Here is a 23198-nt window from a genome sequence, read left to right on the forward strand (position 1 = left end):
ACTGAACTCAAATACTGCTGCAGCTCCAAAGGATTTGCTATTGTAAACTGATAGAAGCTAAATGCATTGGCTATCAAATGTTGCCTCACTTCAATTTGATATTGTGTATACTAAATAATAATGAATGTAGGGTGTCTAAACTGATTAATATTTAATAAGCCTACCTGAAATATTTGGCGTAGGTCAACTGATCATTTCGTACTCATTAAAACAAATACATATACACTTAAATGACAATTTTTTTTGCTTTAAATATAATCTAAAATATCCAAAATGAACATTTTTCTTTGAGACATTCAGAAAGGAGTACAACGAAAATTACCATTTCCCTATGTTGACAGGTTTTTAAGTTTTTAATCCCTTGCACTGTGATACTTAAAGAAACATTAACATTACGGAAATAAAGCTACTTAAATCTCAGGACTAGCTCCATTATGATAATACTAATCCTACACTATTGAATAAGCACTTTAGACATAATTCAAACACTTCCAATCTGCTTTCACCGTTATCGTTTTACTTCATTCTTTCTCCATACCATTTATTAAAATGTTAATGGCCCTGAATTTGCTGTCGGTATGACAGACCGGAAATCGGCGCTGTCCCGGCCAGCAAGACCATCAGCAGGCCAGGGCCATTAGAGGGAGCAGCGTGCGGCGGCATACCACTGCAGGGAGCAGTGCATGCTGCTGCAGGGAGCAGTGCATGCTGCTGCAGGAGGGTGACCGCTGACTGCAGTGCAGGCAGGTACAGCATGAGTGACGAGGTCGGGGCGAAGGAGCAGCAAGAGTTCAGAGAGGGATGTGATCGGGGCTCAGGAGAGGCGTGAGTTCGGGGCCCAGAAGAGGTGCAGGCCCAGGGGCAAGCACGGGTCAGCCCACACTGCGATATGTGTGAGCACTAGGTCCATGCAACAGAGCTGGTCTCCAGTCGTCTTGGTTAATCCTTGCCACTAGACCAAGACCTAGCTCTGTCAAGCCCATGTGGTGGCTGGGGTGCAATGGCCACCACACGTTAAAAAAATCCACGCACAGGCATCTTCCACCCTTCAAGATGTAGTTCGAGATCCAGAATATTAGGTCCTTCATTGAAACACCTATGAACTCATCCCTTTTCGGTGTGGAAGCAAGTTATCCTTGTTTCGAGGGACTGCCTACGATGATGATGATGACACTCAGAGTACGCTGCTATACCGCCTTTGAAACTGACCGCAACTTCGGCATTTGTCACATGCGCAAGCACATGTGGAAATCCGAAGTTATGGTCTGTCACTGACATCTCCAAAACTGGCTGCGCTGTGCCGCCAACCGTCCCACCCCCCCACACCCCACAGAGCTGGCAATCAGTGAAATCTTGTAACTCATTGAAACGGATGAAAACTTCAGCTCTTCTGCAGTATGTACACTGGTAAATTCCCCACTAAAAGTTAGATCCAAAGGGATTAGGTGTAACTGGGGTTTTAACAACATTGACTGCTAAACAAAGATTAAGGGCTTGGAAAATTAATTTTAATTTTGTGCAGTGTGAAATTTGTCCATTTTAATAAAAATTAAGAAACCTTTCAAAATTTTTTTACTATTTTTAAAAAATTGTGCATCTTTATTTTAGGTTTGCCTTTCTCATGTGAGAAGCCCAATCTTTCATTTGCTCCCTCCAACTATTTTAAAAAGTTAAAATTTTAAGGGCTTACTCACTTCCTTGTTTGCTGTCTGAGAATTCTACCTTTTGATTGGCTGCTTAGACAGCCTGCTGATGTCACAGCAGTTTGCACAAGGGGATCTCCATTAAGTTCCATTGAATTGCATTCAAGGTCAGAAAACCCAAAGTTCTCGACAAAGGGCTTGCAAGGTCCCTATGCGGAGTGTACTTCGGGGCCAGCAGTAAATGTCTTTGCATTGCTGATGACTTCAAATTCAGCCAATTGTTTTCTACCTATCTTTCACATGCTTATTTTCCTACAAACAAATAATTTTAAAAATTGTGCATTCTTTTTCTCCCTTGTCATCCGACTGTCCATTTAGGAGGTTGGTTCAAATTTTAACAGCATGGGATATTAATTTGTTGAGTGGATTGTATAAATTGCCTTTCACCTAATTATCTTTTCCATTGACTTCTGCTCAAGTTGAATTTATAACCCACTGGTTTTTCATTGAATAAATATTGGCTTTAGGAGTCAATTTTAAAGCTTAGAAGTGCAGGTAAGGATAGACCTGTTTGCATCATAGATGTGATTAATTTGATTTGATACAAAAAAAATTGTAAAACACAGAGGGGTTCTGCTAAATGACTATGTTCTAGTGACGCAAGGGTTAAGGATGTGTATCATTTATATCTGCAAGGTGGCTCAACACCATAGCTATATTCTTGAATGTGAGAAATGGCATTCACGCCTGTGATTCGCCACACATTGAGTTGCCGCTCTCAACCATGCTGTTGAGCAGTACTGTTACTGGGAACCAGGCAATTCTTCAAGGGGTTGGGGGGCAGGATGGGTAAAGAAAAAGAAAGTGGGTGATCGAGATGATTGAGTTAGTTGCAGCTGAATGAAAAGACCTAGGGCCCGAGTTTGGTCGACTTACCGCCGGCTGCAGGCAAGTTTTCTTGGCGTTCTCGATGTTTTTTGGGTGTGCGCCGGCGTGCAACGCCTACTGAGTCCCCAGTTTGGTCTGGGTGGTCCTCCGCTCCAGTAGCAGAAGAGACTGCCGCGTGGAGGCTGGTTTTACCTGAACGGTAAGTATGAAGACCTGCAAAAAAAGGTTAGTGCACTTTTCTTTATTTCTTTTGCGGAGATTTTGGTCAATGGGGTCCTCTGAAGGATTTCTGCTTGTTTTTTTTTATTGTTTTGAAATTTTTTTCTTTTTGCCATTCCCCCCTCCCTGGGCCCGGCTCTATCCTCGGCGGTAATTTGTCGAGGATTGCATTTGCCGCCCAGAATGGGACCTACCATCCGCTGACGCCCAGAATCAGTGTGTAAGGCCCATTTTTTCCGCCGGGCGGTTTCCCCCACATTTTTCACCAAACTTCTGCCCAAAGGACCGTCAGGATCTTAGCGGTCCTTTCAACGGTACTTAGATGGAACTTAGGTTTCACCAAACTCGGGCCTCTAAAAACTGGGGAACATGAGAAAATATAAAATGCCATAAAATTGTTTTCCTATGTACAAAAGCAAGTTATGCATTTTAGCTCTCTCTTTCTTTCTCACTTCTCCCAATTTTATTATTTTGAATATAAATCTTACCCAATGGCTTGACAATAATAATGCTTTTTTTTTTAAAACAAAGAAAATAAATTTTGCTCCCCATTCAAAAAATAACTAACATTTAGCATGCCAGTAGTTTGGAACAAAGTGGGCAACTACTGAAAAAAATATTGTTACAGTTATCATAGTTTATATTTTACTTGATGTCGAACTAAAGCTCCAGTATTTTATCTAAACAATAGTTTCTTCTCTGTAAAGCAAAGTGGGGCTGAAAATATCTGACATTCTTTAGCAAGGTCAGAAGTTCATATTAAGAGATACTCAGCAAGAAAGAAATACCCTAGTCTACTTTCTGCTCTACATGACAACCAAACTTCTTGTGTTACAAAGTTAACTGTCTAGATAAGGGCAAAGGTCATTACTGAACAGCAGCCTCATCACAATTGCTTATATCGAATACTGTGTCAACACCGTGAACATTTCAGAGATGAGAACTAAATTTCTGGCACACAGATAAAATATAGCAAGACTGTGCTGTTTTATTTTTTTTAAATAGAACTAACAAACAAATTAAGATGAATAATCACAGGCTATGTTTTCTGGTTATCCTCAAGCACCATCATTAGATGACCCAATGACCACTTCCTTTATGTGAAGCTCATGTGTAAGCCAAAATCTAACGGCAACCTGCTTCTAACTTCCTCTGTGGGTTTTCCTCAAACTGGGTTCTGTTTCCTCTCCATATGCTGTAATAGGAAATGATCTGAAAAGCAACTTCCTGAGCACATACTGCCTGTCCACCCATTCTTTGTTTGACAGCGCTAAAGGAATGATGTATTTGGTGTACATGAGGAGGAAGGTGACCCAGACTGCATTTCCTCGCAGGACACATTAAAGATACAATAGTAAAGCCTGCTTTAGTTGACATTTAGTTGTGGGGAGGTGTAAATTCCTGATAAGAAGCAGATCTGCCCCACTTTCTGTGTCTCAGAGTTGTCTTATCGAATTCAGTGTCCTTGAGTTAGTGATGCATCTTGTTTTCAGAAAATTTCCTACAGGAAATTAAGCGCAACTGTGCAAGGTCACACTTTCATGATCCAACTGAACATATGTAGCTGTTCTTTAGTTACATTGATAATTAGCTCACAGTCATTTATGCAAAACTGAAGCAGATAAGAATATATCCCTAAACCTCTCCCTATGCAGGTCCTGCTGATTTTATTCTGTCTGTCACCAGCATTTCACATGTTTAGCCATGAGTCTTCATTTGCTTTCTACAGTAATCATATGCAATGAAGATATGCATGGCCAACATTTAAGCAGGCTGCAGATCAATTAGCAGTCTTAAGTTTATCTGATTTTTATCAAAGCAGACAGAGCAGTGGGTCGATCATCAGAGCCTGTGTCAAGTTGACCTTTTCAGAGACATCTACATTGCTTGTCCCCAGGGTAACTCTAGGTCCCATGTCAGCCTCTGAATGACAGAAGTCTGTTTCACTAAACCACAAAGTATACACAGATGTCTATATTACAATCTTAAAGGTGTGACAGCAACTGTGTATTATATCTATAAACTGTCCTTTCATGGTGACACTTCCCCAATGATGATCTGCTAATTTATTCACCTAAATCTCTTTTGTACAGAAATAAAAGGTAATTGAGTCATTACAAACTAATTCAGGCAGAAGTAAATTGGCTTATTTTATAAATCCTTCTCAAGTGCCCCCCCCCCCCATACACTAATCAATACTTATGAACTTTGCTGCTGCCACACAAGTACATAAAATTGGAAAAAAGCCAGACCTGATTCCCTGTCTTCCCATAGGGGATGCTGTAGAAAGTGATGATTGGGAGAAGGATAATCACTTTTCAGAGAATGTTTATATACTAACTATATATGGAGGCTCTGCACTGCACAGGTTTTTTTTGGTAAATGGGATAGATACAGGCTGGTTTGTAGTTGGACTCTAGGAAATATTACTCATCAAAGCAATTACATTGATAAAAATGGCTACCACCATAAACATAACTTACTTTCTAAAGCATTGCCTTTTGGTAGGATTGGGATCTCTCAAAGCTCAGTTACCAGATTATGGAGAAAAAAAACTGAAGTAATGTCAAAGTTGTTTCAATCCCCAATTTACACATTATCAACAAAATCTTAAAAGAAATTGGTCATATAAAGGGCTCAAAAGCTTGAAAAAATATCAGTTTTATGATGTTCTTCTGCGTCAATGAACTATTCCACTGCTAGGGTCAGGCGTTAAATCTCAGCTGCTTTAATTTATCTATTCAACATATGCGATCAAATGAAATACTTCATACAAAGGATACAAATGACTTGGGAATTAAAAGATGCATACAATATAAAGTTTTGAATATCACTTTTTCAGTGTGAGGCTAATTAGCTAATAATATATATATTTTTTAAGTATGCCATTAGGTCAACTATTTACTTTAAAGGAGAATATTCTAGAAGTATTGAAAGGTTTACAAGATGAAGCAGAATTCCTACTTTTCCTTATGTGAAAGTAGGTTGCTAGCTAGCCGTCTGAGGTTTCTATGTTGGACGATTTTCTCAAATGATTTATCTAACAGGTATGTCATCAGCCTGCTCTCAATTCATTGAGCAGGATCAGTATGATTTTAAGTCCTACATGCCTATCCCAGGAGATTCAACTGTTCAGTACCAGCCAATTAGAATCACCATCCTAACCAGGAAGGATCTTAATTACCATTATGATCCATTTCAAGACAGATCTATCACGAAGACTCAATATGCTTTCTCACTTGAAAAATTATTTCTCCCTTTTTAAAGAGTTAAAATTCTAAAACATTTTTAAAAAAATTATGAAGAGGATGGAGAAGTACTTTAAGCTGAAAGGGCTACCTCACCTCCAAATAGGTATTGTCCACAAAGAGGAAAATGAACACACCCCAATGGCCTAATACATTAAGGCACCACCTTGTGCAGTACAAAACCAGAAAGTTGCAGGCAAAATTACCAGTATGTATTGCTGTGCCAAGTTGTTTGATTCCAGCTAGAGAGATAGGAGAGGAAATCAGTCTGAATGTCCATACCTGAGCACTAAACAGTGACCCCTTGTGGAAAGTGCAACTGTGTAGACATCAGGTAAGGATATGGTTGGGCTTGGCTGTGATGCTCTCCACAGTTGAATAGCTTGATGATACTCATTGTGTAGTGAAACATGAAGGATGAGAGGGGGACAAAGGGAGGGAGGGAAGTTAATCCTAGATGTCAATGCTATGAATGGATGTCCTAGGTAGCTAGTTTTTCAAAATATTAACATTTAAATGGTTCATGGAGAAAAGTGAGTGTGGGAGTGAGAATTATACTTAATCTCAAACCAATTGATCCAGTAACACCAATGATCGGAAATTAACTACTCCAAGGGAACACATTTGTCTTATTTAATTCCAATATGGCCACTCCACCATTTGCCTGATGAAATGGAGCCTTATTTTAAAATAAAAATTAAGCTGCTTGGGACACATTCTAGCAGCTAATGCTCGAATGATCTTCACCTTTAACTTAAAACTATTCAAAAATATTTCCAATCACTGTACCTGCTCTACTCCCACCACTGTGTTGGCTCTTGTCAGCTTCATTGAATGGTGGTGGAGGTTGTGGGAAATCATTCTCCTCTTCTGGTAAAATAAAGTAATAATCATAATAAATACAGTATCATTTACATGCATTAAATAATTCAATTACAGTGGAACCTGATTATCCACCATTGTGGAGGAGACCCTCCTAGTGAATAATTGAAATTGGCAGTTAATTGAATTACAGTTTGATGCTGATACAGTTGAAAGAAGCTAAGCAAATATTAAATCTAATCAAGCCTGAATCATAACCTGATCTTTCCTGAAGAGTTTTGTGCAGTGCTTTATTCTAAATGGAAAAAAGACATGACCCAACCTGACCAAAAATACATGTCCACCAGATTTGATGCAAGATATTATTAGTCCAGCAGTTGAAAAATACAATAGAATACAACCTAAAATCCCAACTCCCACCATTCTGATTTGTAGCCAATCATGAAATTAGATAATGTGGTCCTACTGTGCCAGGTATAGTATTGTAATTAAGTTCTTTAAACAATGTCAAAGAAGTTAATCCAGTAATTTAGAAGAAAGTGAATATTTACAGTAGTGTGCATAGAAATAAATCATGTGAAAGTTATTGAACCTATCATACTGCAAATCACAAGCAATTTCTACATTTATTTCCCCCATACAATTGTAGTCTAGAATTTCCATTGTAAAGTATCAATGCTGTAAAGGATCAAGTTACTTTGCATAATTATGCATTCACAACACCTGTAGTTGTTCAGAGGTTTTTAAACATTATTTTCCACAGCTGAACTTTTTAAGTACTTTGTCATTTTTAGTAAACAGATTGGCATAGGTTGTAGAAAAAAAAATCACACACTATATTCAATACATATCGAGTATAAATTCAGAATTTCCAGCAAGTGTAGAATTTTTATCATAGGACAATATTTCAGATAAATACCAAAGGAACAAAATATATCAAGTATTTCTTGACTTCTTAGGTAATCCACTAAATTGTTACATCATTTGTGTAGGATGGTTGCATATGAACCACCAAGACACAATTTTCAGAACATTTAATGCAGTGGCAGCGGCGATAAAGAGGATAAAACACGGCCCGAGAGCGGACGTGAATTAAAACAGCGGCAGCAGCGAGTCTCCGATTCAAAAACGTTACAGGAGAACAGGCTGGTGATTGGTTGGTGATTATTACAGCTTTTCTTTTTGCTCTAAGTTAGGGAAGGGGGTTAAATTAAGAGCTGAGAAACTAACTTGCGAACACTTAATAAGTTAATAACTTAATAACTTAAACTAGATAAAATAATCAAACAGTAAAACTAAAATATTGATGAATAAAAGCTTTAACTAATAAATAAAACAAGGTTAGAAATGGTTGGACAGGTGGTGTGTTATAACTGTAGAATGTGGGAGTTTGTGGAGAGCATCGCGATCCTGAGCAACCACATCTGCAGTAAGTGTCTGCAACTTGAGGAACTTTGGCTCAGAGTTGTTGAGCTGCAATACAAGCTGCAGACACTGCAATATATCAGAGAGGGGAAGAGTTACCTGGACACTTTGTTCCAGGAGGCAGTCACACCCTTTAGATTAAGTAGTACTTTAGAGATCATCAGTGGTCAGGGATAGGAAGGTGTGACTGTGAGTCAGACAGATATGAGGACCCAGGATGTAGTGATGGGCCTCGGCCCTTGACCTTGTCCAACAGGTATGAAGTACTTGCTATCTATATGGATGAGGAAAAGGACAGCAGGGAGGTTGGGCAAACTGACCACAGAATTGTGGTACAGGGGGAGAAGGAAGGAATGTGGTAGTGGTAGGGGCAGTATAGTCAGGGGGATAGATACTGTTCTCTGCAGCCACGAAAGAGAGTCCCGAAGGCTGTATTGCCAGGGCTAAGGATATCTCCTCGTGGCTGGAGAAAAACTAGAAGTGGAAGGGGGAAGATCCAATTGTTGTGTTACATGTATGAGCCAATGATATAGGTATAACTAAGAATGAAGTTCTTCTGAGGGTGTTTGAAGAGCTATGCTCTAAATTATTAAGCAGAACCTTAAGAGTAATAATCTCAAGATTACAATCTGAGCAACGTGCAAATTGGTATAGGGTCAAGCAAATCAGAGAGCTAAATGTGTGGTTCAAAGAGTGGTGTGAGAAGAAGGGGTTTCAATTCATGGGGCACTAGAACCAGTACTGGGGAGAGGCAGCTGTTCCGTCAAGACAGGCTCCACTTAAACCGGGCTTGGACCAACGTCCTGGCGAATCAAATAACTAGGGCTGTAGATAGGGCTTTAAACTAAAAAAAGGGGGTGGGGGTGGGGAAAGGGAAAGACGTCAGGTGAGGGGACATTTAGAAATCTAAAAAGAGAAAGGTCAAGGCAATATAGCGATTTGGGTAAAGATACGCAGAGTGTGACAGGAAGGGACAGAGAGTTTAACGATAGCAATGTAGCAGAGAATAAGGTCAAAGCAGGGAATAATGGTAAAAAAATTAAACTAAAGGCTCTTTATCTGAATGCAATTTGTAACAAGATAGATGAACTAGTGGCACAAATAGAGATAAATGGGTTTGATCTAATAGCCATTATGGAGATATGGTTGCAAGATGACCAAGGTTGGGAACTAAATGTTCCAGTGCACTTGACATTTCGAAAAGACAGGCAGAATGGAAAAGGAGGGGGTGTAGCTCTGATAATAAAGGACGACATAAGGACAGTAGAGAGAAAGGGTCTCAACTCGAAAGATCAGGAAGTAGAATCAGTATGGGTGGAGATAAGGAATAACAAAGGGGCAGAAAACACTGGTGGGAGTAGTATATAGGTCCTCTAACAGTAGCTATACCATTGGACAGAATATTAATCAAGAAATAGTAGGAGCTTGTAACAAAGATAATGCAATAATCGTGGGGCCTTTAATCTTCACATAGACAGGGCAAATCAAATTGGCAAAGGTAGTCTGGAGGACGATTTAATGGAATGAATTCAGGACAGTTTCCTAGAACAATGTGTCATGGAACCAACCAGGAACAGGCTATTTTACATCTTATATTGTGCAATGAGAGAAGGTTAATTAGCAATCTTATAATAAGGGATCCTCTGGGTCAGAGTGATCATAATACGTTAGAATTTCACATTAAATTTGAGAGTGGCTTGCCTCAGTCCGAAACTGTCTCAAACTTAAATAATGCCAATTACATAGGTATGAGGGGTGAGTTGGCTAAGGTAGATTGGAAAAATAGATTAAAAGGTATGGAGATAGATAAGCAGTGGCTAGCAGTTTAAGAAATATTTCATAAATCTCAACAAAAATACATTCCATTGAAAAACTCCATGGGAAAACTGATCCATCCGTGGCTAACTAAAGAAGCAAAGGACAGCATTAGATTGAACGAAGAAGCTTATAATGTTGCAAAGAATAGTAATCAGCCTGAGGATTGGGAGAGTTTCAGAAACCAGCAAAGGATGACCAAAAAATTGATAGAAAGGGAAAAAACAGAATGAGAGAAAGCTAGCAAGAAATATAAAAACAGATTGTAAGAGCTTCTACAAGTATGTAAAAAGGAAAAGAGTAGCAAAAGTAAACATTGGTCCCTTAAAGGCTGAGACAGGAGAAATTATTATGGAGAATAAGGAAATGGCTGAAAAGTTAAACAAATATTTTTTATCTATCATCATGGTAGAAGACACAAAAAGCAAACCGAAAATGGTGGGATCCAAGGGTCTGATGAAGGTGAGGAACTTAATAAAATTAATATAAGTAGAGAAAAGTACTTACAAAACTAATGGGACTAAAAGCCGACAAACTGCCTGGACCTGACGGCCTGCATCGTAGGGTTCTAAAAGAAGTGGCTGCAGAGATAGTGGATGCCTTGGTTTTGATCTTCCAAAATTTCCTAGATTCCAGCAGATTGGAAGGTAGCAAATGTACCACCGCTATTCAAGAAAGGAGGGAGAGAGAAAACAGGGAACTACAGGCCAGTTAGCTTGACATCAGTCATCGGGTAAATGCTGGAATCCATTGATAAGAAACTGGTATCAGGGCACTTAGAAAATCATAACATGATTGGCAGAGTCAACATTGTTTTATGAAAGGGAAATCGTGTTTGACAAATTTATTAGAGTTTTTTGAGGGTGTAACTTGCAGGGTAGATAAAGGGGAACTAGTGGATATAATATATTTGGATTTCCAAAAGACTTTCGATAAGGTGCCACATAAAAGATTATTACACAAGATAAGGGCTCAAGGGATTGGAGGTAATGTATTAGCATGGATATAGGGATATCGATAGATTACGTGAATGGGCAGTATGGTAAACATAGAAAATAAGTTATTCATTTTGGTACGAAGAATAGAAAAACAGAATATTTTTTAAATGGTGAGAAATGTTTAAATGTTGGGGGCTGAAATTGCCCCTCCCGATAAGGCCTCTACCGGCGGAAAGCGGCAGCCACGGGGCGGCGCGGAATGGCTGCCGACTCTCCGTAGAGGGGTCGCCATTTTAGAAATTGCCCTACCTCAGGAGTGGAGCAGTGTCTGGGACTACTCTGCCCGTTTTTCCGCTGCGGCGTGCATGCACCAACCCCTTTCCGACTGGCGGGGACCCCCTCGCGAAATTGTCTCTTATCCGAAATTGCCCCACGGAAGAGGCCATGCAGCTGGCCGGTGCCCCCGACAGCTTTTGCTGTCGATGCACTCTGTGTGAAATGGCGGCATGGCCGCCCTTAAAGGGGAGGGCGCACTGCCGCGACCGCCATCTTATTTTTTTTTGTCAGCTGACTGCCAGGTCGGCTCGACAATTATGCCCCCGGGTTTGGCCGGGCCGCAAACAGGCAGCCTGGCAACCCCCTTTGGGTGCCAGGCCGCTGGCCCAGCCGAAACCCTCCCTGGTGGCCCAGTGGACCTAACTAAAAAATCTGCAGAGTTCGCAGCAGCTCTCCCATTTAACTGAAGGGGAGAGACATTGTGACGCATCAGCATGGCTCTGATGACTGATCGGGGTGGCAGACCCGCTGTGAGGTCACTTCCGCCCCGCACTCGACAGGAGCACAGTACCGCAGAGAAAAAAAAGTGCTGAATTTCTCCGGTCTAAAGACTTAAAAAAATGTTAGGTGCGCCCTGTGTCGGGAGGAGGGCAATTTCTACCCTTTGGTGTTCAGAGAGATTTGGGTATGCTCATGCAAGAAACACAGAAAGCAAGCATGCAGGTACAGCAAGCAATAAGAAGGGCAAATGGCATGTTGGCCTTTATTGCAAGGGGTTTGGAGTATAAGAGTAAGGAAGTCCTGCTACAATTGTACAGGGCCTTGGTGAGACCACACCTGGAGTACTGTGCACAGTTTTGGTCTCCTTATCGAAGGAAGGATATACTTGCCTTGGAGGCAGTGCAACAAAGGTTCACTAGATTGATTCCTGGGATGAAAGGGCTGTCCTATGATGAGAGATTGTGTAGAATGGGTCTATACTCTCTGGAGTTTAGAAGAATGAGAGGTGATCTCATTGAAACAAACGATTCTGAAGGAAATTGACAGGGTAAATGCTGAGAGGTTGTTTCCCCTGGCTGGAATGTCTAGAACAAGGGGGCGATGGCCCCTATTTTCTCCATGATGTGCGCCGTTTTTTGGCGTCCAATTGTTTTTTGGCGTGAAATACTCCCTTTCCAACTTTCGCCAACGTTTGGACGCCGGCGCCGACTGTGTGCGGCAGTTTTTTTTAACCATAGCAATTTTTTGGCGCCGACCCGAGTCAAAATGGGATCAGGCGCCGTTTTTGTGCACTTAATTGATTTTGGTCGGCCATGAATTTTTTCAGCGCGGCGCACACTGACCAAAAGCACCGCCAAAAAAAACCATCTGTGAAGTTAAGGAATCGGCGCGCGCTCAAGAGGACAGGAGCGAGGCGCTAAGAATACAAAATAAAATACTTTTTTTTTTCCTCACAAGGAACTCTTTTTGGAGCAAGGGAAGATGATTTCCGGGTCATAAGGACTGTTTCCCCCGCTGCAATCCTGGGCCAAATGGCCCCGTCCCCCCACCCCCACTCAGTCTTGCTTCCCCTGCAAGTTGAAGTTCGGGAGTGGGAGGGCCATTTGGTCCGGGAATACAACGTGTCCAGCCGAGGGGGGTGGGGGGGGGAAGTGTGGTGGCCGTGGGTCCAGCTGTCGGGAGTGGCAGCGGGTCCAGCTGGGGGGAGAAGTCCTTTGTGGCACTTTCGACAGCGGTGGGGTAGCAGTCCTTTTGGGGAAGCGGGCTTCAGCTTCTCTGGTTGCCCTGGCAACTTCAGCTTTTCACGCATGCCCAGAGAGATTTTAGCGCAGACCTGAAGCTCTGCCCCCCAGCCTAACTTTGGAGAGCACGGCGTGAAATTCAAATATTTCTTTGGCGAAAGTCCGGATTTTTTTTCTGCTGCGAACGTACACAAAAAAAATCGTTCATTAACATGTACGGGCACCAAAAATCCAATGTGGAAAATAGGGGCCATTGTCTCAGGATAAGGGACCGATATGAGGAGGAATTTCTTCACTCAGAGGGTTGTGAATCTTTGGAATTCTCTGCCCCAGAGGGCTGTAGATGCTGAATCTTATATTGAAGGCTTGAAATATAGATTTTTGGACTTTAGGAGAATCAAGGGATATTGAGATCGGGTGGGAAAGTGGAGTTGAGGTTGAAGATCAGCCATGATCTTATTGAATGGCGGAGCAGGCCCGAGGGGCCATATGGCTTACTCCTGCTCCTATTTTTTGTGTTCATATGTTGTTAAAGCTCATAAGGCCACTTATGCAAACAGTCTTTATGGTTGTGAGGTGTACTAAACAGTTTGGGCTGTAAGACACAAGGAACTGACAGAAGAGAATCAAGTTACTTTTAAAAATTGTCCTGAAGTTGCATACCTTGCAGCATTTTCTTGATTGCAGTTTGCCATTAAATATCAGTCAGTCTTTTGAATTTTAAATATGTTTTGGCACTCCAAAGATATGTCCCAGTTAAAATTTTATAATGGCGTACTATTCCACATCCATCAGCAGGCTTCCTTTACCTCACTCAAGCGGGCACTTTTTTATGTATGTTCCCAAGGAGTGGCAATAGGACTATGAGGGGTCATCGCACCCAAATCCAATTCTGTGCTAATGCAACATTCACACATTCACTTTCCAGCAGGAGTCAAGAGTAATGAAGAGTAGTGGAAATTGTAGCCGACTCCCTGCCCCCCCATCCACACCCCCCCAATCCAAGAAACACTCAGCCAATTGTTCAGCCCCCAACATTTCCCCCTGGTAAGATCAGATGAGAGATCAAATCCAAGACCTTTCCAGTCAAAATGCACCTGCAAGTTTTTGGGGTAAGAAATATCAAGCTTTTAATGTTGAAATATAGATTTTTAAAGAACATTGCATTATAGATTAGTGGTGCTAGTATCCCCACCCAGTCTTTTGGGAGCAGTGCTATCAGACCCATTTTACAAAGACAGTCACAATACATAATGCTCTTGTGTTGAATATATGGTAGCTATTGGTTAAGACTGACAATGTGATTTATAAAACAATACAAAACAAGCATTTTGATTAGCACACCTCTCTTGGTCATTGTACATAATAACATCAATCAATGATGCCTTAGTCTGGATGATTGACAGGTTGTCATCTTTGTGATTAATTATGTTCAGTTTGTAGCCGACACTGACATTTGACAAGCTATTCGCAGAATTTTAACCATAGTAAACAAAAACAACTCAGCAATGCAGAAAAAAAAAATCAAACCACACAGATGGTTGTAAAGTATTCATTATGTGGTTTCCATAGTAATCATAAATCTGGAAGGTTCTGGCAAATAAACAGCTTGTATTTACACACCATTCAGCTGCCATCAAAACCTTTCAAATTTTGGCTTATCATTCTAATCACATAGCTTTGAAGTGGCAAAGGTAAGGGTCATTTCTCATCAGCAATACATATAAACAACTGCTTTACCATGTTAAATCATGCATAAAACATTTAAGTAAGGTAAATAATGAAATTATAAGAACATTTATTATCCATGTTTTTTCAGAGCTTAAAAGGTTATGAATATGCCTAATTAATATTTGTTCAATTTGTTGTTTACTAAAAATATGACTGATTAATTTAAATGTTGCAGGCATTACAGAACACAAAGGTGGATATTTTTTGCACAGTTCTGAAACTATCATGGTGAATCTTTGCTGTGGTATTGCAGCTACAGTAAGAAATGCATTTTACCAGTACTGTATTTTGCTTTATCTATGTAGCTAAACCGTAGAGACATAAGAGGACTATTACCTACAACTCACAATACAAATTTTCTTAGTTGTGCATAAGTTAGACATTTTCCCAAAGAGAGAAAATTGGACAGCTATTCTTATGCATCATCTCATATATGGTTCAGATTGGCATAGGCCTTCCCTTTTGTCCACAGTTGGTTTACAGTCCAAGCAAATCAGGAAATTAGAAAATAAATGGAATGAGCCGCACTCAAAATTGCCTTATTTTAATCAACATTTTTGTGTTGTGCCCTGACTTCTGATAGAAACTGGGGCTGGAATTTTCTGGGGGGTCAGCAGGTGGGATTGGTGGCAGATCGGGTGGGAAATTTGATATTTTTGTCAGCAGGTCAGGAACCCACTGTCAACTTGCTCCCACGTGTCTTTCCCGATGTTGGGTCCGTCAGTGCTGAACAGGCCCAACAGGCAGCGGCTGGCAACTCAATTTAAGTAATTAGTGGCTTGTTCAGAGCCACTTAAGAATGATTTTTAGCTTACCTTTTGCATTTGACAGCTCGCCCACGGGGCCCACGCTGGTCGTGGACCATGTCTGTCAAGCTGAGGCGAGAGTTCAGTGGGCATTGAATCAATTGATGAGTTAACAGCTTCAAATATAAGTAAAAGCTCCCACCTTACAGATATCCTCCCTCAGCCACAAGCTGTTCCTCACTTACTTGTTCCAGTAAAATGTGACTGACCCTTTGCCATTGGTGTCTTGTGTATCATTCCAAAGTTTACCGGAGATGTGCCTTTATGGTGACACATAGCGTGGCCGGTATTAGCTCCATCCCTCAGCTTCCTCCATTCAAGAGGACCGATCAATTATAAGCTGCCGACGTGCGGCTCTTGGTCCGGCAGCATCTCCATGTTGCCTCCCCCGTGGATGGTGTGGCTGTCAAATCGGAGCCTAGTCAGGCTCCTCTTCGTCATCATCCTCCTCCGAAGGTGGGCCTGCAATCCCCACTGACTATGCCTGGCCCCTCATAATGGCCAAGTTGTGCAGCATGCAGCACACCACAATGAATTCGGATACCTGTTGAGGAAAGTATTGAAGGCTGCCTCCAGAGCAGTCCAGGCATCAGAATCATTGCTTGAACACACCAATTGTCTGTTTTATGATGTTGCTGGTGGCTGCATGGCTCTCATTGTACTGCTGCTCCACTTCTGTGGTGGGGTTGCGGAAGGGAGTTCTGAGCCAGGTGGCTAGGTCGTATCCTTTGTCCCCGAGCAGCCAGACGCGCCCTTCCCTTGGTGGCTGAAACAATCGTGAGACAGAGCTCTCACGCAAGATGAAAGCATCACGTGCGCTCCCTAGGTAGCGGGCATTCACTTTGAGGATGAACGTTTAGGGAGTGGTATCCCTTTCAGTTTTGCATTGTGTAATTGTGCTTACAAGGCCACGTGTGCGCAGCCAGTGGCACCTTGAACCCTTGGGAAGCCTGCAATTCTGCCAAACCCACATGCCTGCTCATTCTGGCTCTCCCTACTCACTGGGAATGTTACGAAGTTCATTCTGCGGGCGACAGAGCTTTTATGATGTGGCGAATGCTGCGATGTGCAGTGTATTGAGAGATGCTGCATATGACCCCTGCTGCAGCCTGGAAGGAGCCGGAGGTATAGAAGGCCAGCTCCACAGTCACCTTCACTGCGACAGGCAGCGCAGTCGTGTTGGCGCTGTAAGGCTGTAGGTCTCTCTGTAGGAGACGGTATATCTCAGTCAGCACTTCCTTTTGGAAGTGCAACCTTCTCACACACTGCTTCTCAGAGAGCTGGAGGTATGAATGTTGGTGCCTATAAACCCGTCGGGGGTAAGCCCTCCTCCCCAGACGTCTGCGGCCTCTCTTCATCCGTGCGCCGACATGGCCACAAGCCCTCCTTCTATCCTGATGCCGCCTAGCAATAGCATAGAGCATGATACGCTGGCGAACTAGTAATGCCCCCATTAAATGTTTTCACTGAAGTTGTAAGGACACTATAATGGCAGATAAAACTAGTTCTTTCAAGTCAGAGTTTCATGCAGCGTGCTGTGTGCAAACGTTGCAGTCAATGTGACCTCAATTTAGTATCCTCCTCCCTCAATTTAAATATGCGGTAAATACCGCCTACACGACCGTGGGACCGCCTGGTTTTTCAGGCGTCACTTGGGGCGGATGTTTAATGCGGCGTTGGGCCTAATTTTGCAGCCGAGGCGCTAATGGAATGTTGCATGACAATTGACATCATGATCTCATTGAAACTAGAAGGTGGAGCGGTAAGTTTTTGCGCCACCACAAACCTGTAGCCGAATTTGCCGGCTGGGTGGTTAAAAACTGGCCACCCACAGTTACACCTTCAGACACCCTTTACCACCCCCTCCGGGGCGCTACCAGACGTGCAAGGGAGCCAATAGTACAGCCCTGAGTTTAAAAAACACAGGAAAGTCCTGCATGCATAGTGCTTGAGCACTTAAAAAAAAACCTTGAGATACAATGAATCTCCAATGTGTGTGTGGGAGCAGTTACCATTTTGCAAGCTGGTTTTTGGGAATACAACAACAAGAACTTGCATTTATATAGAGTCCTTAACATAATAAAAACCTCCCAAGGCGCTTCACACCAATCACATATGGAGATGTTAGATTTTAGTTATGAGGATAGGCTGGAGATACTGTCGGGCGGGGCGAAGCAGCGGCAAGAGTTCGTAGAGGGATGTGATCGGAGCCCAGGAGAGGCCTGAGTTATCGGACTCAGAAGAGGCAAGGGTCCTGGAGCAGCACAGGCCAGCCCACACTGATATGTGCGTGTACTAGGTCTATGCAGCAGAGCTAGTCTCCAGTCGTTTTGGTTAACCGTTGCCACTAGACCAAGCTCTGTCAAGCCCATGTGGTTAAAAAAATCCACGCACAGGCATCTTCCACCCTTCAAGATGTAGTTCGGGATCCGGAATATTAGGTCCTTCATTGAAACACCTGTGAACTCATCCCTTTTTGGCGATGAAGCAAGTCATCCTCTATATGAGGGACTGCCTAAGAAGACTTAATCAGCGGCACCAGCGGCGGCAGTGGAACATAAAGCAGAGAGCGGAGGAACAGCACGGACCTAATCGGAGGCACCAGTGGTGGCGGTGCACCTTCCACTGTGTATTTCCAAAAGAAAACAAGGAGTGACGTCACAGGACAGCAGGTAAGTGATTGTTGGTAAGTATTAAGATTTTTTCCTCTCTAAACTAGGACAGTGTTTTAAATGAGGACCAAAAAACTATAACGAGTGTATTAAATTTATAGCTTAACTAGTTAACCTAATTAATTTAACTATAAATAATTGTTGAATAAAGACTTCAACTAATTAAATAAATAAAATAAGGCTAGTCTAAAATATGGCAGGGCAGGTTGTGTTTCTGGACTGCAGTATGTGAGAGTTTGCGGACGCGAGACTGTCCCGAGCAAACACGTCTGCAGGAGACGTTTCCATCTCGAATCTTTCTGGCTCAGAGTCATTGAGCTAGAGTGAGAGTTGGAGACACTTAAGGGAGGGTGAGGAATTTCTGGACAGTTTTATCCAGAATACAGAATACAGTCACACCCCAGAGGAAAGCACAGGTTCAGGAAAGGGCGGGTGTGACTGTTAGGGAGCCGGGTAGCGGGGATTTAGGAGAGATCGAGAAGGAGGTCCTGCAGACACTGGTCCTGTCCAACAGGTACGATGTACTCACCATCTGTGAGGACAAGGAAAAAGACTGCAGGGAGGTCAGCCACAATGCAGACTAAGGCATTGTTGCTCAGAAGGCTGTTCGGGGGGAGAAAGGGAGGGAAAGAGCAGAATAGAAATGTAGTAGTAATAGGGGACTCTATAACTAGGGGGATAGATAGCATCCTCTGCAGCCAAGAACACGAATCCAGAAGGGTGTGCTGCCTAGGGCAAGGGATGTCTCATTGCAGCTGGAGAGGAACTTGGAAAGGGAGGGGGTACATCCAGTTGTCATGGCCCATGTGGAACAAACAACATAGGTAGGAACAGGGATGCGGTCCTGTTGGAAGAGTATCAGGAGTTAGGCTCTAAATTACAAAGCAGGACCTCAAGGGTAATAATCTCTGGATTATTGCTCGAGCCTTGTGCAAATTGGCATAGAAGCAGAATTAACACGTAGCTAAAGTGCTGGTGTAGGAAAGAGGGGTCCCTTTTCATGGGACACTGGCACCAGTTCTGGGACAGGAGCTGTACCGATGGGACAGGCTCCACCTGAATTGGATGGGACCCATGTCCTAGCGGGAAGGGTAAATAGGGAGGTGGCAAAGGCTTTAAACTAGTAAGATGGGGGTAGGGATCTACAAGAAACATAACCAGCCTAAATATAAACAAAACAGGAAGAGAGGATAGGAAAGAATAAAGTAAGGGAGGATATTGATAGCAAGGGAGTAAATAGAGTTACAGAACAGGAGTCTAAAAAGATAGTTAAACATAAAGTGAGAGGAAATCCTATTAAAAATTAGTTAAACTGTCTGTACAGTAATGCACACAGTGTCCGTAATAAAACAAGGGAGCTGGAGGCAATCATGTGTTGCGAGGAACCAGACAAAGTAGGGATGACTGAGACATGGCTACAGAAAAATCAGGACTGGGAATTAAACATTGTAGGGTATGACATATTTAGAAAAGATAGAGGGGGAAAAAGGGGAGGTGGAGTAGCTGTACTTATTAGGGATAACATAATGGTTGTAGAAAAAAGGGACGCAGCTATCAGCAAGACAAAAATAGAATCCAGATGGATAGAAATGAGATATTAAAGGATAAATCACACAAATAGGCATAGGCTACAGACAATCTAATAGTGGCAGGGAGGTGGAGGAAGAAATATGCAGACAAATTAGGGAAATGAGTATAAAATATAGAATAGTAATCATGGGGGATTTCAACTACCCCAATATTAACTGGACAGAAGAGGTAGATAAAGGGTATAAGGGAATGGAGTTCCTACAATGTATACATGACTCCTTTCTAACCCAATATGTAAAAAGCCCAACAAAGGAGGATTCACTATTGAATCTAGCAATGGGGAATGAACCAGAGCAGATAAGAGAAGTAAAAGGTAGGGAAACATCTCGGCAATAGTGACCATAATATAATACGCTTTAAGATTATAATAGAGAAGGACATAAGTATGACCAAAAAAAAAAATCAGGTTAATATATTGGAGAAAAGCTGATTTTCAGGGGCTTAGCATAGAATCTGGGAAAATAAAATGGGCAACAATATTGGCAAACAACAATGTAGAACAATAATGGGAAGCATTTAAAACAGTGTTGAACAGAGTGCAGGAAAAATATATTCCATTAAAAGGAAAGGACAAATTAAACACTAATGAGATTCCATGGATGAATAAAGACATAAGGGAACAATTGAGGGTTGGAAAAGAGTTAGACATTAAGTACATAGACAGCAGGTGAGTGCGTGATAAGAGTTAATACAAAAAGATTAGGAGAGTTTTCAAAAAAACAATTAGGAAGACAAAAAGGAATTATGAAATTAAATTATTAAGGAACATAAAACAAAATAGTAAAATATTTTACAGGGATATCAATAAAAAAGGAAGGTTGGGATGGGAATAGGGCCATTAAGGAATAGACAGGATAATACCATAGGGAGATGCCAGAAATATTAAATCATTATTTTGCTTTGGTAATTACCAGGGAGATAGAACAGGTGGACATGACATTGGATGATGAGATTAGTAATGAGATAAGTGCATTTAAAATAAAAAGAGGGAATACATTAAATTAACGAATTAAACTCAAAGAGGATAAAACTCCTGATCCGGATGGATTGTAGCCTCGCATTTTAAAAGAATCTAGGGAAGAGATAGCCGAGGCATTACGACACATATTTAATAATTCATTAGAAAAAGGTGTCGTGCCAGAGGACAGGCAGATAGCTAACATAATACCTTTTTTAAGAAGGGGGATAGAACATGTCCAGGGAATTATAGACCAGTCAGCTTAACATCAGTGATAGGAAAAATAATGGAATCCCTACTAAGAGAGAGAATAGAAGAACATCTAGAAACAAAAAATATAATAACGAATAGTCAGCATGGATTTCAAAAGGTAAAGTCTTGTTGGATCAAAATATTAAATTTTTTGAAGAGGTAACAGAGAGAGTAGACAGTGGATGTAATTTATCTAGATTTTCAAAAGGCCTTCGATAAGGTACCCTATAATAGACTGATGAACAAGGGCAGAGAATGCGGAGTCAGGGGACAAGTAGCAGAATGGATAGCTAGTTGGCTTCAAGTTAGAAAGCAGAGTTGGAGGAAAGGGTAGCTATTCACAGTGGCAGAAAGTGGGTTGTGGTGTTCCACAAGGATCAGTGCTGGGACCACTGCTGTTCACAATTTACATTAACGATTTAGACTTTGGAATCAAAAACACAGTTTTTAAGTTTGCGGATGACACCAAATTGGAGAGGATAGTCAATACTAAGGAGGACTGCAACAAATTATAGGAGGTCATCAATAAACTTGCAGAACGGGCCAATAATTGGCAAATGAAGTTTAACACAGATAAATGTGAGGTAATGCATTTTGGTAGGAAGAATAGGGAGGTCACTTATTACTTGGAGGGGGCCAGTCTAGGTCGGGTAGAGGAACAAAGGGATCTCGGAGTACAAATACAACAATCACTAAAAGTTGCACCTCAGGTTAGCAAGGCCATAAAAAAGCAAACCAAGCACTAAGGTAGATTTCTAGAGGTATAGATTTGAAAAGTAGGGAAGTTATGCTAAACTTGTATCGAACCTTGGTTAGACCACACTTCGAGTACTCCATGCAGTAGTGATTGCCATATTATAAAAAGGATATAAAGGCACTGGATAGGGTGCAGAGAAGATTTATAAGGATGATACCAGAAATGCGAGGGTATACATATCAGGAGGATGAACAGGCTGGGTCTTCTTGAAAAAAGGCCGAGGGGTGACCCAATAGAGGTCTTTAAAATTATGAAAGGTTTTGATAGAATGGATAGAGAGAGAATGTTTCCACTTGTGGGGAAGAGCATAACCAGAGGCCATCAATAGAAGATAGTCACAAATAAGTCCAATAGGGAAATCAGAAGAAACTTCTTTACCCAGAGTGGTGAGAATGTAGAACTCGCTACCAGAGGGAGTGGTTGAAGCGAATAGTATAGATTTATGTAAGAGGAGGCTAGACAAGCATATGAGGGAGAAGGGAACTGAGGGTTACGCTGATAGATTTATATGAGGAAAGACGAGTAGAGCATAAATGCCGGCATGGATAGGTTGGGCCGAATGGCCTGTTTCTGTGCCGTGGATCCTATGTCATCCTATGTAATCCTATGAGATATTAGGACAGGTGACCAAAAGTTTGGTCAAAGAGGTAGGTTTTAAGGAGTGTCTTAAAGGAAAAGAAAGAGGTGTAAAAAGGCGGAGAGGTTTGTGGAGTAAATTCTAGTGCTTAGAGCCTAGACAGCTGAAGGTACGGCAGCCAATGGTAGAACGATGAAAATCAGAGTTGCGCGAGAGGCCAGAAATATAAAAAGAAAACATAGAAATCTACAGGGCAGAAGGAGGCCATTTCAGCCCATCGTGTCTGCGCCGGCCGACAAAGAGCCACACGGCCCTCGGTCAGCAGCCCTGAAGGTTACATATAAACCTATGAACAATGAAGGAAAGGTAAAGAGCACCCAACTCAACTGCGACACCCCTTGCACTGAAACATTCTACACATCACCCCAACCGGAGCCAAGTGATCTCCTGGGAGAGGCCAAAACCAGATTAAAAACCCAGGCTAATTGGGGAAAAGAAATCTGGGAAAATTCCTCTCCGACCCATCCAGGCGATCGAAACTAGTTTAGGAGATCACCCTGGCCATATTCGATTCCCTGCAGTACTTACGATCATATCTGCGCCAGCCAACAAGAGGTTATCCAGTCTAATCCCACTTACCAGCTCTGTCCACTTTAAGTGCCCATCAAGCACCTTTTAAATGTGGTGAGGGTTTCTGCATCCACCACCTTTCCAGGCTGTGAGTTCCAGACCCCCACTACCCACTGCGTGGCCCCCTCAAATCCTCTCTGAACGTTCCACCAAACAACTTAATTATGCCGCTTCGTAATTGACCTCCAAGGGAAATAGGCCCTTGCTAT

The 23198-nt window shown here is 42.0% G+C and overlaps 1 protein-coding gene across 2 annotated transcripts in view; it reads right to left on the minus strand.

Moving 5' to 3' along the window:
- The window catches only part of skap2 (src kinase associated phosphoprotein 2), a 389104-nt gene that overhangs the window by 84047 nt on the left and 281859 nt on the right, over positions 1–23198 (minus strand). For both annotated transcript variants that reach the window (XM_070880818.1, XM_070880817.1), the window contains exon 10: positions 6788–6868. In XM_070880818.1, the coding sequence (XP_070736919.1) occupies positions 6788–6868 (81 nt within the window). The remainder of the gene's footprint in view (positions 1–6787; positions 6869–23198) is intronic.

The sequence above is a fragment of the Pristiophorus japonicus genome, chromosome 5, assembly GCF_044704955.1.
Source record: "Pristiophorus japonicus isolate sPriJap1 chromosome 5, sPriJap1.hap1, whole genome shotgun sequence".
Classification (NCBI taxonomy): Eukaryota; Metazoa; Chordata; class Chondrichthyes; family Pristiophoridae; genus Pristiophorus; species Pristiophorus japonicus.